General features: G+C 42.6%; 1 protein-coding gene across 1 annotated transcript in view; it reads right to left on the bottom strand.

The window, feature by feature from the left end:
- Window positions 1-13,933, bottom strand: part of LOC142894320 (phospholipid-transporting ATPase ABCA1) — a 158,012-nt gene that overhangs the window by 126,166 nt on the left and 17,913 nt on the right. The window contains exons 6-9 of the mRNA XM_076035585.1: window positions 12,928-13,055; window positions 12,105-12,302; window positions 8,950-9,027; window positions 8,671-8,863 (exon numbers count right to left, since the gene is read on the bottom strand). Coding sequence (XP_075891700.1) covers window positions 8,671-8,863; window positions 8,950-9,027; window positions 12,105-12,302; window positions 12,928-13,055 — 597 coding nt within the window. The remainder of the gene's footprint in view (window positions 1-8,670; window positions 8,864-8,949; window positions 9,028-12,104; window positions 12,303-12,927; window positions 13,056-13,933) is intronic.

Raw genomic sequence — 13,933 nt, 5'->3', positions numbered from 1 at the left:
CAACCCAAATGTAAACATATAAACAAATAAATTAACTCAAATCTTTCTGTAAGAACACTGTAACACACGTGGACCAACTACTATCAAGTGGAGGAGATAATTCAAAGCACCTAAACTGCTCCTTTTCAGTCTGTCACCTCCTTACACGACTGGGTCTCTTCCTTTTAACATCTGCTGCAGCACCCCTTGTGGCTGGGCTGTCTCCTTCAGAACAAGAGGAGATGAAAGCTCTGCTCTTTTCTTCAAGAACTGCTGTAACTCGGGCTGTACTGTACCTTTGCACAGATTAACTTGTAGGTTGGACTCCACATAACTGCTTACTCATTATACTAATGTTTTGTTTTTTTTGCTGTTGCTTTTTTTGTCTTTGCACCCTATTATAATTCTGATGAAGACAGCATGTAGACTGGATGAACAATAAATGTGGTGGCATATTTTTCCATTTTTCATTCAGGGACTCCAGTGCGGTCTTGCAGATCTCCAGTTCCCCAAAGCCTATTCAGCCCTCTGATTACACCCTGCCTTTAATTAACCTTTCAGCCTAAACATCTTAAACTTTGTTGGACCTTCCATATGTTTGAAAGAAGAGAGAATCAAGTCAGACTGAGAGACACCTTGTCTGAGAAAAGAATTAGTGTCCATCAAAAAGCGTTGATTTCCAGGGGCAGTTTTACTCTCAATCTCCACTTATATCATCTTGCCTTGCACTCACCCAATACACACACACACACACACACACACACACACACACACACACACACACACACACACACACACACACACACACACACACACACAGAAAAAAGCCAAGAGGTTTTTTCCTTGTACTGAAGGGAACATCAGACTGCCACGGCCACACATTCCTAAGAGCAGTGGACTGTGCAGTTTCTTTTATACCACACTTTGAACTTTATTTTGAAAACGGCAGCATTAGGGAACAAAAGGATCTGCTCTTCATGCCGGTCTTAGCCACAGTCAAGTAATTGCTTGGAGCCTCCAGTCAGCCCCTGTACCTACAGTACCTGGCAAATTTAATCAATTTTAGTTGCACCCCCGAGATGAGCTCAATCCAGCACTGCTGTGAGGCAAAGCTGGGAACACTCGTACCACACACACACAAAATCATATTTTGATTTGTTCACATAAGTCAGGCCTTGCATGCAAACTTCAGAGCACACACACACAACTGATATGACCAGCCAGTGTAAAGCGAGCCTCCCTACATTTCAGTAAAGCAGCATTTATTTCCTGCAAGCACAACAAATCTAGCGGTGTTTCGCAGCATTCTTGCAGGAAGTCAAACAAGCGTGAATAAATGTCACTGAGGTCGGCTGCTCATAAGTGACGGGAAGAGGCTGCGCTGACGTTCTGCAGCTCTTTCCTCCAACAGCTGCCTGAGCATACACACACTGCCTCCGATCATCTCTGACATGTATTAAAGAGACATAGTAAAGCAAATATCACACTGAAATCAATCTTAACGTTACAAATTACTTTTTTTCCCAGCCAGGGGGCGACAGTGTCAAAGTCAGGGATGTGAAAAAGTGTTTTGAGATAGGTCAAAGAGAAAAAAAAAATCTATATTGCAATCAAGATAATCAGATAAGACTCGACACACAATGAGGTTAAGGAAAGATTATTTCTTCTTTGGAAATGAGGAACATTTCACAATTAAATATAATTTCAAACAATCAAATAAAATGAAACATAAGTATTTATTCCTCATTCTACTAACTGATTAATTTGTGAATTTATTAACTTTGGAAGACAACACTTTTTCAAAAATAACAATGGTATTGGTGAGAACAAGACTGAAACAATAAATTAGAGTTAATTAGAAACTGAAATACTTATTTAAAAAAAAAAAGGCAAATAATTGGGAGGAAATGAAAAGACACCCACACAAGCCATGTACGTGCGCCTATTCAGAAGTTATGTTAGTGAAGAATATTTGCCACACATACGTCTTTCCCACTTGTGAGTTTGACTTTGCCCTCAGACATTACTTGGGCAGAACATTGCTGAGCCATTAAAAGAACATCACTGTTGCCCTTTATTACTGCTATTCTACAACTCCTTTGAGTGCACTTTTACACATAAAAAAGGAGATGTAATTGGCCATTACGCAGGCATCGCAGATTCATTTCGGCATACAGCACAATGAGATGCCGCAGCAAATGCGGGAGCGGCCATGCCATTAGCATGGTAACAGGAAACGCTGGTACCCATTTTATATGGGCAATACAGTGTTTTTGCTAATTCGCATTGGCACAAGCATGCAATCAACTGTGGTGTTGAATTTCATTTGAGGGGAATATAAGTGACTTATCAAAATCTAACTTTTTGCATTGGTCTCCAAAGAACTTGCTTTCATTGAAAGGGGAATACCCATCTCGAATGAGCGTGTTGCTGCAGGAAGTCACGCATTTGAATCCAAGTGTGAAAATGGATTCTGAAAATGTCAAGCATGTGTGCACAGCAATGCCAAAAATTGTCAATTTCAATTTGTTCCATGCCAAGCACATGCAAAGTTTTATTGATCTGTTTGCTTGTACACGTAAATATGTCAGTTTTTCACAACATGCAGGGCACATTATCATTCTCTTCTTAACTTGGAATAAGTACAATTTGTACTAGGGATGGAACAATTACTGGTCCCATGATACACCGCGGTAAAAAGTCAGACGGTTAGTATTACCGTTTCAAATTTTAATTAAAGCTGCAAGCAGCGTCCGTGTTGGACTACCGCGGTTTGAAAACCTACGGCTCATTGCTCAAAAAAGCAGCAACAGTCCCTCAGACACAGCCGCGCATGCACAGTATACAATCTTCGGTTGTAAACGGGGTGCAAGGAAGTTCAGCGAGCAATATTTTTTCGAAAATTGGATTGGAGCGGATCACACAACACATGGCATTTCACAGCTAAAAAACGCCAAGCGTGAGATGGGTGAAGTGCCGCAGGGCAGCCACAGAACAGCACCCCAACCGGAAGTATAGGCTTTGGACTTTGTATTGGATAAAGTCTTGGACACAGTCCAAAGTCTGGGCGTATTTTGGCTATTACAAGTGTAGTGTATCCGATCGAGAAGCCGGTGCTCGACTGTTGGGACTGCACCACTCCAGGTGCTGTGTGTGATTATTCGCTGTATGCCGGAAGTGGCGTTATTAAAAAGGTCGCTAGTCGTTACAGCCTCGCCTCCGTATGGAAGCGTATTGCATTCACTTGGCAAATTAAAAAATCTTTTTTTTTCAGTGTAATTATTTGTTTTTCGTGCTATTTTTTTCCATCCCTGTTTTTCGTGCTAATTGTTTTCCGCCATGTTTTTCATGCACATTTTTTTCCGTCCTATTTTCCCGAGTTTAGAGAGCATCGGAAACAATCACATCCATTCTTTCATTGAGAGCTAAATATAATGGAAGCAAACATGGCCTGCTTGTTCAGGACAATCAAATTCTATTTTGACATGGGTTTAAGACACTGGGTAATAGTCCTGTCTTTAAGTGACATAGATGGCATTACAATCAGTTTATCAACATTATGTAGGCATCTGAGGACTTTGCGGTTGTTTCGAAGGAAAGCCCACTCAGATATTCTCGACACGAAAAACGGGGCGGAAAAGAAATTGCACAAAAAACACAGAAAAGAGGGGGGAAAATTACTCAGGAAAACCAAAAATATTAGCACAAAAAACAGGGATGGAAAAAAATAGCACAAAAACAGAAATAATTACACTGAAAAGTGAATGCAATACGTTTCCATACCTCTGTGTGTATTATTCACGAGCATAACTATATAGACCCTCGGTCTGGAGTCGAATCACAGCAAAGCACAGAACTAGAACATGGTGTCAGGAGTGGAAGTTGCGGAGTGAGCCGAGGGATTGTGCGCAGTTTAAAGGAAGGTAAAGACAAGGTAGATGAAGCATTAGCATTCAGTTAGCACCGGACAGCTACAGCGTGAAAATGGAGCAATTCAAGCCGCCGTTGCAGCTGATACTCACCGGCAACGTCGCTGAAAACTGGCGCAGATGGGAACAACGCTTTTGCCTGTACATGACAGCTTCAGGTGCGTCACAGAAAGAGGAGCCATCTTGCTTCACACTATAGGCGAAGAAGCATTAGAAGTGTACAACACACTCCACGTTGTTCCATCTAGAGGTGATGAAATATCAATGGAAGATGTTCTAATCGCATTCAAAAACTATTGTAGTCTGTAGAAGAACGTTGTGTTTGAACGGTATCAATTCTGGTCCCATACGATGTCATCAGGAATTACAGTGGACAGATTTGTCACCGAACTGCGTCAAAGAAGTAAAGACTGTGAGTTTGGCCGAAGTGAAGACGACATGCTGAGGGATAAATTAGTGTTCAGCATTAACGATACACGTCTAAAGGAAAGACTACTTCGTGAAACTGGACTAACACGTCAAAGAGCCATTGACATGTGTAGGTCAACAGAGCTCGCCAAGACGCAAATACAGGCAATGCCTGTTACATGTGAAGCTTCAATTGATGATGTGCAGATAACAATAGATCGCAGCCAAATAAGCGGAAAGTTCTACAAAATGAAAAAGCAGACAACAGCTGACTGCCAGAAATGTGGGAGACAGCATGAGCTCCGTCAATGTCCAGCTTATGGAGCATTGTGTCACAAGTGTGGGAAAAGAAATCACTTGTCCAAGGTACAGTATGTCGCACAGTTGGTGGGAAGAGAGATAACTTCAAGACTAAGACTGTGAATAACATTGAGAGCGAAGTGGATTCTTTGTACATCGGCATGATACACAGTAATGGACAAAAAGCAGTGTCCCACTCAAAAGCCAGCAAATGGTTTAATGCAGTCACCGTTAGAGATGTACCCATAAAATTCAAACTTGATACTGGCACTGATGCCAGTGTCCTTCCCATGTCAATTTTTAGGCTGATGCAGGTCCCATTCAGCTGCGGCCCACAATGACTGTTTTTAATTGCTTTTGGTGGAGCCCGCCTGCCTTCAGGTGGTGCTGCATCCCTGCAGTGTAAAACCGCTATGCACACAGCCGCTGTAGAGTTCCATGTAACACATGAGGCAGACAAAGCAATCCTTGATGGTGACGCATGTACAGAGCTGGGGCTGGTGAAGAGGGGTGAAGCAATTATGACAAAAAACCCACAGCCATCGAAACCTCCTTCCACCAAACAAGAGCTGATTGAAAAGTATGCTGAGGTCTTCACAGGACTGGGTGAGTTTGCCGGAGTGCATCATATTCATGTTGACACAACTGTTCCCCCTGTGATTCATGGCTGTAGGAACATACATCTTTCAATCATGCACCCTCTGAAACAAACGCTACAAGATCTAGAAAAGAGAGAGGCGATAAAAGCAGTTGTCGAGCCAACTCAATGGGTAAACAGTCTTGTTGCCACAAAGAAGAGAAATGGTTCACTAAGGGTGTGTTTGGACCCTTGTAACCTGAATGAAGCTGTCCAACGCCAACACTTTTCCATCCCAACACCTGAAGATGTGCGCAGCAAACTTGCAGGAAAGACCATCTTCACGATCCTTGGATGAGAAAGATGGACATTGGCAAATAAAGTTGGATGAGCCATCTTCAAAACTGTGCACCTTTAATACACTGTGGGGCCAATACCGCGTTCTGAGACTTCTATTTGGGATTAAATCGGTCAGAGAAGTATTCCAGCAAAAGAACTGCGAGACCTTGGCGACATCCTGGGTGTGCACATTGTTGCAGACGATATGATCATAGCTGCTGCCTCTGAACAAGAACATGACAAAATCCTTCATGAAGTGATGGAGAGGGCAAAAAGGTGCAAATCTGAAGTTTAATAAGGAGAAAATACAGTACAGGGTTGACACAGTGAAATATATGGGGCACATAATAACCCCAGCAGGACAGAGAGCTGATGATGCGAAGATCAAGGCAATCATTGACATGCCACCCCCAGTGGACAAACAAAGCCTCCAACGCCTGTTGGGAATGACAAAGTTCCTAGCGCAGTACGTACCAAATGAAGCCTCGCTGACAGCTCCGCTCACTCAGACAGCTGCTCAAGAACGATGCAGTATGGCAGTGGTGTCCACACCACAGTACAGCGCTAGATTCCCTGAAAACTGCTCTCACACGGGCACCAGTGTTGAGGTATTACGACCACAAGAAGCCACTAACAAAAACTACAAGCTGACTCATCAAAAGATGAACTAGGAGCATGTCTACTACGAGAAGGTCAGGCTCTTTGCTACGCCTCACGGTCGCTCACGGACACTGAAAAGAGATATGCTCAGATTGAAAAGGAGCTTCTGGCCATAGGTTTTGCAGCGAAAAGATTCCACCAGTACGTCTTTGGCAGACCAGTGATTGTACAAACAGATCATAAACCTTTGGAGGCCGTAGTTAGAAAGCCCCTGAACAAAGCACCAGCGCCACTTCAAGGTATGTTGCTGCAAATGTAGAAGCATGATCTGAGCATTACTTACACCCCGGGAAAGCACATGCATATTGCAGATGCACTGTCACAGGCTATGTTGTGCAGAGATGAGGCCACAGATGCTTTGAGTGAGGGAACACTCAGCCAGTTGAAAGCCGCCACTGCTGCAGACAGTGTAGTACAAGCTGTGTGAAAGAAACATCTGGATGGTTGACCTGCGAGGAGATGCAACCTGGACAAGAATCTTCACAGCTACTGGCCGCTGTGACACAACATTAACATCCAGAATGACATCGTCATGGTCGGAGAAAAAATCATCATTCCACAGAGCTTCAGAAAAGTGATTTTGGAGAAGCTTCGTCTAGCACACCAGGGTGTCCACCGAACGAAGGCAAAGGCAAGGAAAGTTCTCTATTGGCCCGGCATGACACGTGACATCGAGATGACAGTAGAGAAATGTATACAGTGCCAGCAGTTTCAGCCGAAACAAAAGAAGGAGCCACTCATCACACACGAAGTTCCAGAGCGTCCATGGATGAAGATGATTACACTCACTGGCCAATTTACGTGTTGCTGATAACTCTACTTTAAATAATCTGGAAAATCACTAATACAACTAAATGAGGTTCTACAAAATGAAGTAATTCAAAAGATTAATTAGTTGTCCAGAGAGGCCCCTACAGAGTCTTTATTGTTACACAGCAGAAACACAGACGGCAATTAGAGCTTTCTGTTGCTTCATTCAATGAATTAGCACTTCTGTACATCATCAGTAATGTTCTTTAGAATTTAAAACAAACCTAGCAAAAGGGCAAAGGAGTGCAGACCAAAAGACAACGATGTACTGAAAGGTTGAAAACAAATGGCAAAAATATCTGTTGTAAGATTTTGTTGAGCTGGTAAAACGCTAAGTTTCAAATAGCTGGCTGGAGATCAGAAGGGAACGGGAGTTGAAAAGGCAGTGACAGATCATTCCGGGCTAGTTCCCTCCAGTGAACAGCATTGTTTAACATTGTCAGGAACAGTTTTAATGCATAAACTTGAGAAACCATAACTGAGCCCTGAAATGAGGTGATTTTGTCAGTCATTTTATCAACAGGCCTCAGGCAACACCATTTTTACTCACAAATCATATCAAAAGCCACCCATCTTGTTACAGGAAGACACAGAAGACCATTAGCGTACAGGACAGTGTACCTATATATAGCAGAATACACCACAGGCAACATGGTCAACAAGAACCATCTCAACTGACGCAGAAGTGAGTGGGCTGAATGGCAAACATCTTTTATGCACGCCTGTTTTTCTTTGATATAGACTCCCCAACCCGAGACGCGTTTTACGCACAGAGAAGCTCACTTTGATGCACTAATGTCGGGAAAGCAGGAGTTTGCGCAAAGTTGATATCAAAAGGGTGATTTACATCGGGTCCAACTCTCCAATGTATCCTTCATCTCTTTATCAACACAATCCTGACAGCCGGACGAATGCACACTCTCCCACAGACCCAGTCTTCCCAAAGGGGTGTGAAAATGCAGAAACTTCCTCCAAGTCGCAGGGTTTTCAAGCCAGAGGCAGGTGCATAAAGCCATTAAAAGGACCGATCACTAACGAAGGCATGTTGACACTTATTGGAGTCAAGCACTGGCTTTAAGCTGCACAGGGGAGGTGCTAACGGGGTAAATATTGCTTGTTTCCTTGGTTACTGAAACGGAAACTGGGTCCCTCAAGTTCGATGCTTGATGAAATTTGCTAGATCCAACAATACCAAAAATAATCAAACATTGAGTTCCAGGGAACTATTTGGCATTTGAGAGATATGAGATCAAGTGCAATGTCTGAAAACAGACTTCATAGTATTTGCATGATGCAATGGTACTCGAAAATGTGTTGTATTCCCTTAATTGGCCCCTGATTTCTTTCTTTTTTTTGCTGATAGACTGAAATCGTGACCAACCTTAGTACTATACGGTCACCTAAATAACTCCCATATAACACTACAAAACACAGCTAAGCCATAACCCCACATTTTTAGTCAGACCTTGATCAAGGCCACAGAGATGGCATGACTTCCAGCACAAAGGCAGGATCTAGTCTCAGCAAGTGAGTAATCAGGTCCATCTAATTCAAAGAAGAATACGCAAAACCTAATGGTGTCATTGATCCAAAATTAAGCTTTAGACGGCTATTTCACTGAAGCACCACAGATTTACAACAATAACTGATACGTGCTGTTTCACCCACCAGAGTTGTTGCCCACTGGGAACCTCGCTGTGTTGGCTATCTGTCCAAGTGAGCGCAAACTTGCGTCCCTGTTAGTGGAATTGGAGTCGGTTCCCCTTGAACACATTAGCAGGTTGATACTGCCTATCATGTCCCTTTGGAAGTCCAGCTCACGAGCTGCTCTGAAGACCGCCGAGTTCTGCAGCCTGGCCATCTGGATGCAAGGCACAAAAGACAACAAATGAAAACGGAGGATAACGCAGAGTTCTGTTTAATGCACTTTAGGTGAGACACACTCACCTCCTCAATCAGCGGTAGAGCATTCTGAGTGATGTTGCCAATTCTAGCTGCGGCATCCAGATCAAAACCTAATGGCAGCTAAAGAGAAGAGGAGACATTAGACAGAATGATGGACAGCCTCACGTTCAGTTCATAATTTCTCTGTGTAAATAAATACACAAAGATGCAAAATGGTTGAATCAAAAAAGTCAAAATGAATCAAAGTTCAACAAACCCTAATTAACAGTTCTAAGAGTAATTAATTAAGAGTTCTAACTGTTTTGGGGTTTTTTTGAGTAATTAGTCATCATTACGAACAATTATCTAATTTAGTCAAAGTTATACCTCCAATGAGACTAGACTGGAGACAAGCTTGTGCTTAGTGACCAACCTCAAAAGAGGGTTTTCACCGACGTCACATTTTTGCCAGTTACCCGGATGCGCTGCCATGTTGGAGATACTCAGATGTAAACAATACAATGAACAGCATGTTGAAAGTACAGTTTTGGCGTAATTGAAAATGTCAAAATTACAGGAGAGCCAAGAGGAACGTGTGAAAGCTGCAAAAAAAAAATATGGAGAAGGACTTGGTCAGCGGGAGAAACAGCGATGAAAAATTACAGTTCATAAGAGGTAAAGATCCGTACGAGCTAGCCCCCTCGTCTTGGAAAGATGACCCGGCAGGTCTTCCTTCAATATCAGATCCAGATATAGTGAACTACCTCGTCTTTTCTCCAAGTCCATACACAGCTGAAGGCCTTCAGTGTTATACCAGTTTGGAGGCCTATAACCAGATGGTATGCGGCTGGGTGAGGGAGACACAGTATCAGCTAATCGATGGCATGTGTCTAATAAAAGCCAATGTAAGAGATGCTCTAACTCGGCCACAAACGTCTCCGTTCTTTGGACAGTTTTTCCCGGCACAAAAGCATTTTGTGCCGGGTAAGTAGAGGATGTGAATGTGAAGTCGAGAATGTGAATGATTTTGCCACGTCTGGTTGGCAAATCTGCTTGGTTGTATCCGGCGTTGTGCCTATGCTGAACTGACATACACATAACTGAAGTTGACTTTGACTTTGATAAAACACAGAATTCTTCAAGGATGACAAGCAGGGACTCGACAATACAGAGGACTCAACAATACATTTGGAATAGCATCAATTCCTTTTTAACGTCACATGTTGTGCAGAATTAACTTCACCAATAATAATGATTTGTGTTTCTATCCTGTCAGTCAACTCCCCAGAATTTAGACTTCAGCCTTCACTTATTTTCTTTCTTCACTTTACAAAAGAAAAATGTGTTCAGCATAAGAAACATGAATGCCACAAAAAAAATCCATTCATTTGTTTCACCACTGCTGTGAATTTTGTGGAACCCTTTGGAGGCAACTCACTGATCAACCTTGACTTCCGGCCTTGTCCTTTCTTTTATCTGTTTGTCATTATCACAATCACTCTGCGACGCCGAGCATCAAGTGTGAAGGCTTGATGTCGTCCGCCATCCATTTGCTCACAGCGCTTAAGAGCTTTTCCACCATGTCGTGTCTCTGCGTCTGAAAGTGCCTATGGGCTTAGATTGTTCAAATGCTCCCTCCCAATAACATCCTGCCTTATCACTTATTTATTAGATTTGCTGTCCTGTATATATTCCCTCAAAGAGAAAGCCAAAGAAAAGTGCAGGCTTTCATCATCCCACAGGGCACTGAAAGATTTGAAAGAAGTCAAGAAAACATTGTTTCTAATAAATAATTTCCAAATGACTGCACCCATTCCAGTTAAGAAAAGAAACACTTGAAGACACAGGGGTGGCTGTGACAAAGGCATTTAGAACAACAATGGACACTGCGGTAAAGAAAATGATTTCTTACACAGTGTGCAAAGAAAGAAAAAGAATACAAAATACCCCCTCCGATTCTGGTGTGTGAGTTGTTGCTGATTCTGGATCTGTGGGGGGTGCAGCGATTTTCATTGCAGAAAACTCGACCGACAAGTCAAACAGCTGTGTTAATTCCACAGATGGTGGAGGGCAGGTGTGCACACATTTTTTCAACTAGCAAACTACTTATAATAATAATAATAATAATAATAAACTTTTATTTGTACAGCGCTAAATCACAACCAAAGGCGTCTCAAAGCACTTTATACAATCAGAGAGAACCAACCGGGCCCCACGAGCAAGCTTATAAAATGACCAAGTCAAAAAGATCCACCTACTATAAATTTGGAAAACATATTAATTCATGAATATATTTGTTGTCCAGTGATACATAAATAAATAAATAAATAGGATTAAATGGGTCAACATGTTCCCATGTGCATGTACGCTTTTAAGTGTTTAGGTTATAACTGCCTATGTTTTATTTGATTAGTAAAAGTATGTTTACGTAAGATGTTTTGCAGTATCGTTGTGTCTTTTTCGGGACGTAGGTTAGGGATAGTTGGGGTGTGTGTGTGTGTGTGTGTGTGTGTGTGTGTGTGTGTGTGTGTGTAAAATGCAGACGTTTTGCTAGCAGCAGCTCCAAGTACCTGCGGCACATCTGCAGTGTGCGCGCGCTGCAGCACGCAAACCGCTTTAACGAGCGAGGCGCCTCGCACTGCGACTCGATCGGTTCACACGAGGATTGCAACATCGCGCAACAACCCAGGTAGTTTTGAAAACAACAGTGAAACTCTTTTGCCCATCCCAACTGTTGTCTCAAGTATCGTTGTGGGTAAAAAAAAAAAAGAAATAAAAAAAAAACTGTCTGGTCTCACACAAAATGCAGGTATTTAAAGTATACGTTGATTTTGTTCATTATAGTTTCAGATTTAAAGTGAAATTTCCTTTATATCTACTTTATTTGACAACTGATCTGAACAGTGTCGACTGTCACAGTCAAATACAGCACATAAAAAACAAAATACAGCACATTTAACATTATGATCAACATTCTCTCTCTCTCTCTCTCTCTCTCTCTCCCTCTCTCTCTCTCCCTCTCTCTCTCTCTCTCTCTCTCCGATTGACCCAAACTACCTTCGCAATCAACCAATAGATGGCGACCGACGTATTGAGCACCCCTAGTGTAAGGGGTGGAATAATAGAGAAAAATGGTTCTGTGTTAGTTAATCTTGTAGATGCCCAACCAACACTAGACTTCATTTGGAGACACGGTGGGACAAAAGAGGATACCTCACCTCTGACAAAACCTTCCTCGGCTGAAGGTTTTGCAGCAGCACTTGCTGTGAGTTAATCAGCTGCTGGGGGCTGAGGGTGCAGCTGACGTTTTGGAAAGCCTCCTTCTCAGTTTGGCTGCCAAAGTAGACATACTGATCCAAATCCGTCCCCTCACACACCAGACGCTTCAGGTCTATTGGCGTCAGGAGGGCCATCATCTGGAAGATAGCTGTCAGCCTCAGTAAAACGTGGAAAATAGACTGTTCTGTTTTGCACAGCAAGTGTAAAAATACTTTGATTAACGTCAGCTTGAATTGTACTGTATCTCCACCTCTATGGGGTGAGGGGAGAGATGAGTTTGGTTGCACTTGTCCATGCTTCCAGACACTGCATGCAGAAGTACACATGAACTTTTACTTTCTAGGCCTGTTTCAATCATCAGCATGGCACACAGTCAAAAGGGTTTCGATTAATCAGAACACACTGTGTGTAAGTATTCTTGTCACTCTTGTCAGAGAAACATAATTACTGCCTCTCGGCTCATCTGATCCTGGTAAATACCCCAGTATCAATCGAAAGGCAGACAAGATGCTGTCATCGCCGTGGCAGAATTATTCAATTTCAAATCACCCGCCGCGCACAGCCTCTTGTGACAACACCACAGTTTGCTTTGATTATGCCTGTCAGACTATGGAATACCCAGAGGAGGCACTTAGCCTGGACATTTTATCACCAAATGTTCAAATGTAAGATTCTCAGGCAGGAAGGATTCTTGTACATTGGGGGGAGCTATGGAGTCCTTCATCAAAAATATGACAAGCGCAGTGGAGATGCCACACTTACCGGAGAGAGTTTAATCTCAGCTCTCATGAGGCTCTGGACGACTGCAGGTGGTACGGACAGATTGTCAACTAGGTGAGTGGAGAAAGTCTCATTGTCTCGTAGAAGACTCTGCAGGATGACTGGTTGAGCTGAAAGAATACATCAAGACTTGTTACATTCGTTTAGTGGGGGACGTTCAGAAACTAAACATTGCAGTGATAGTTTGCCCATTCCACATTAACCCTGCAGCCTTCTGGGTCCAGCCTCATTTCTGATTATTCTTACATCTTTATTCCCCTATGACATGCAGAAAAAGGTACCAACCAGGAGCTTATTTTTATTTTTCCTCTATGTCTATGGTCATCTTGGCTTCCCTTGCTTCCCTTCAATTTCAAGTTTTCAAATTTGAGGGCCAAATTCAAACAAGCCCAAGAGCACTGAAAGGACAAAAAAAAACTCCAACACAGCTGGAGGCTAAAAAATAAATAAATAAATAAATAAATAGGGAGTTCATGTTATTATAGCAACTATTGAATTAAAGTCCTAATTGGCACAGATAGGGGTTGATCACCTTGGAGGTATAAAAAGAGATAAATTGCTACTCAACAGGGTTTCTCCTGATTTGCGGCCCACAGGTGGTCAGCACACAGGAGTGGGCTTCAGAAACCAGCTGATTTTTTTTTTTTTTTTCATTGTCTTGGTGTAGCAGTGATGCTAATGAACTTGTGAGTGCACTTTAGCCTGTACCTCTTATTATGTCCAGGTTGTTGAGATGATGAAGGGCTTGTGTTATTTTAACTGAACAAGACCTGGAAGTGTGACCGTGCACGTGGAGAGGTTGACGGTCGACTTATTCAAGGTATCCACATTAAATGTTTCAAAATGAACATTACACACACAGTTGCCCTGGAATTAATTGCTTTTGCGGCAGCCACTGATTCTGACCGAGACCTGCTTCTCTACTTAAACACAGGTCCATGGCGAGATTAGATGATGGGGTAGATAGAACAAGCTGCAGGCACTCTAC

This window comes from Nelusetta ayraudi, unplaced genomic scaffold (genome assembly GCF_046127955.1).
Source record: "Nelusetta ayraudi isolate G7.1 ecotype Tasmania unplaced genomic scaffold, CSIRO-AGI_Nayr_v1 ptg000042l, whole genome shotgun sequence".
NCBI lineage: Eukaryota > Metazoa > Chordata > Actinopteri > Tetraodontiformes > Monacanthidae > Nelusetta > Nelusetta ayraudi.
The sequence above is the reverse complement of the archived record's forward strand: the minus strand, read 5'-3'. Positions and strand labels throughout refer to the sequence as shown.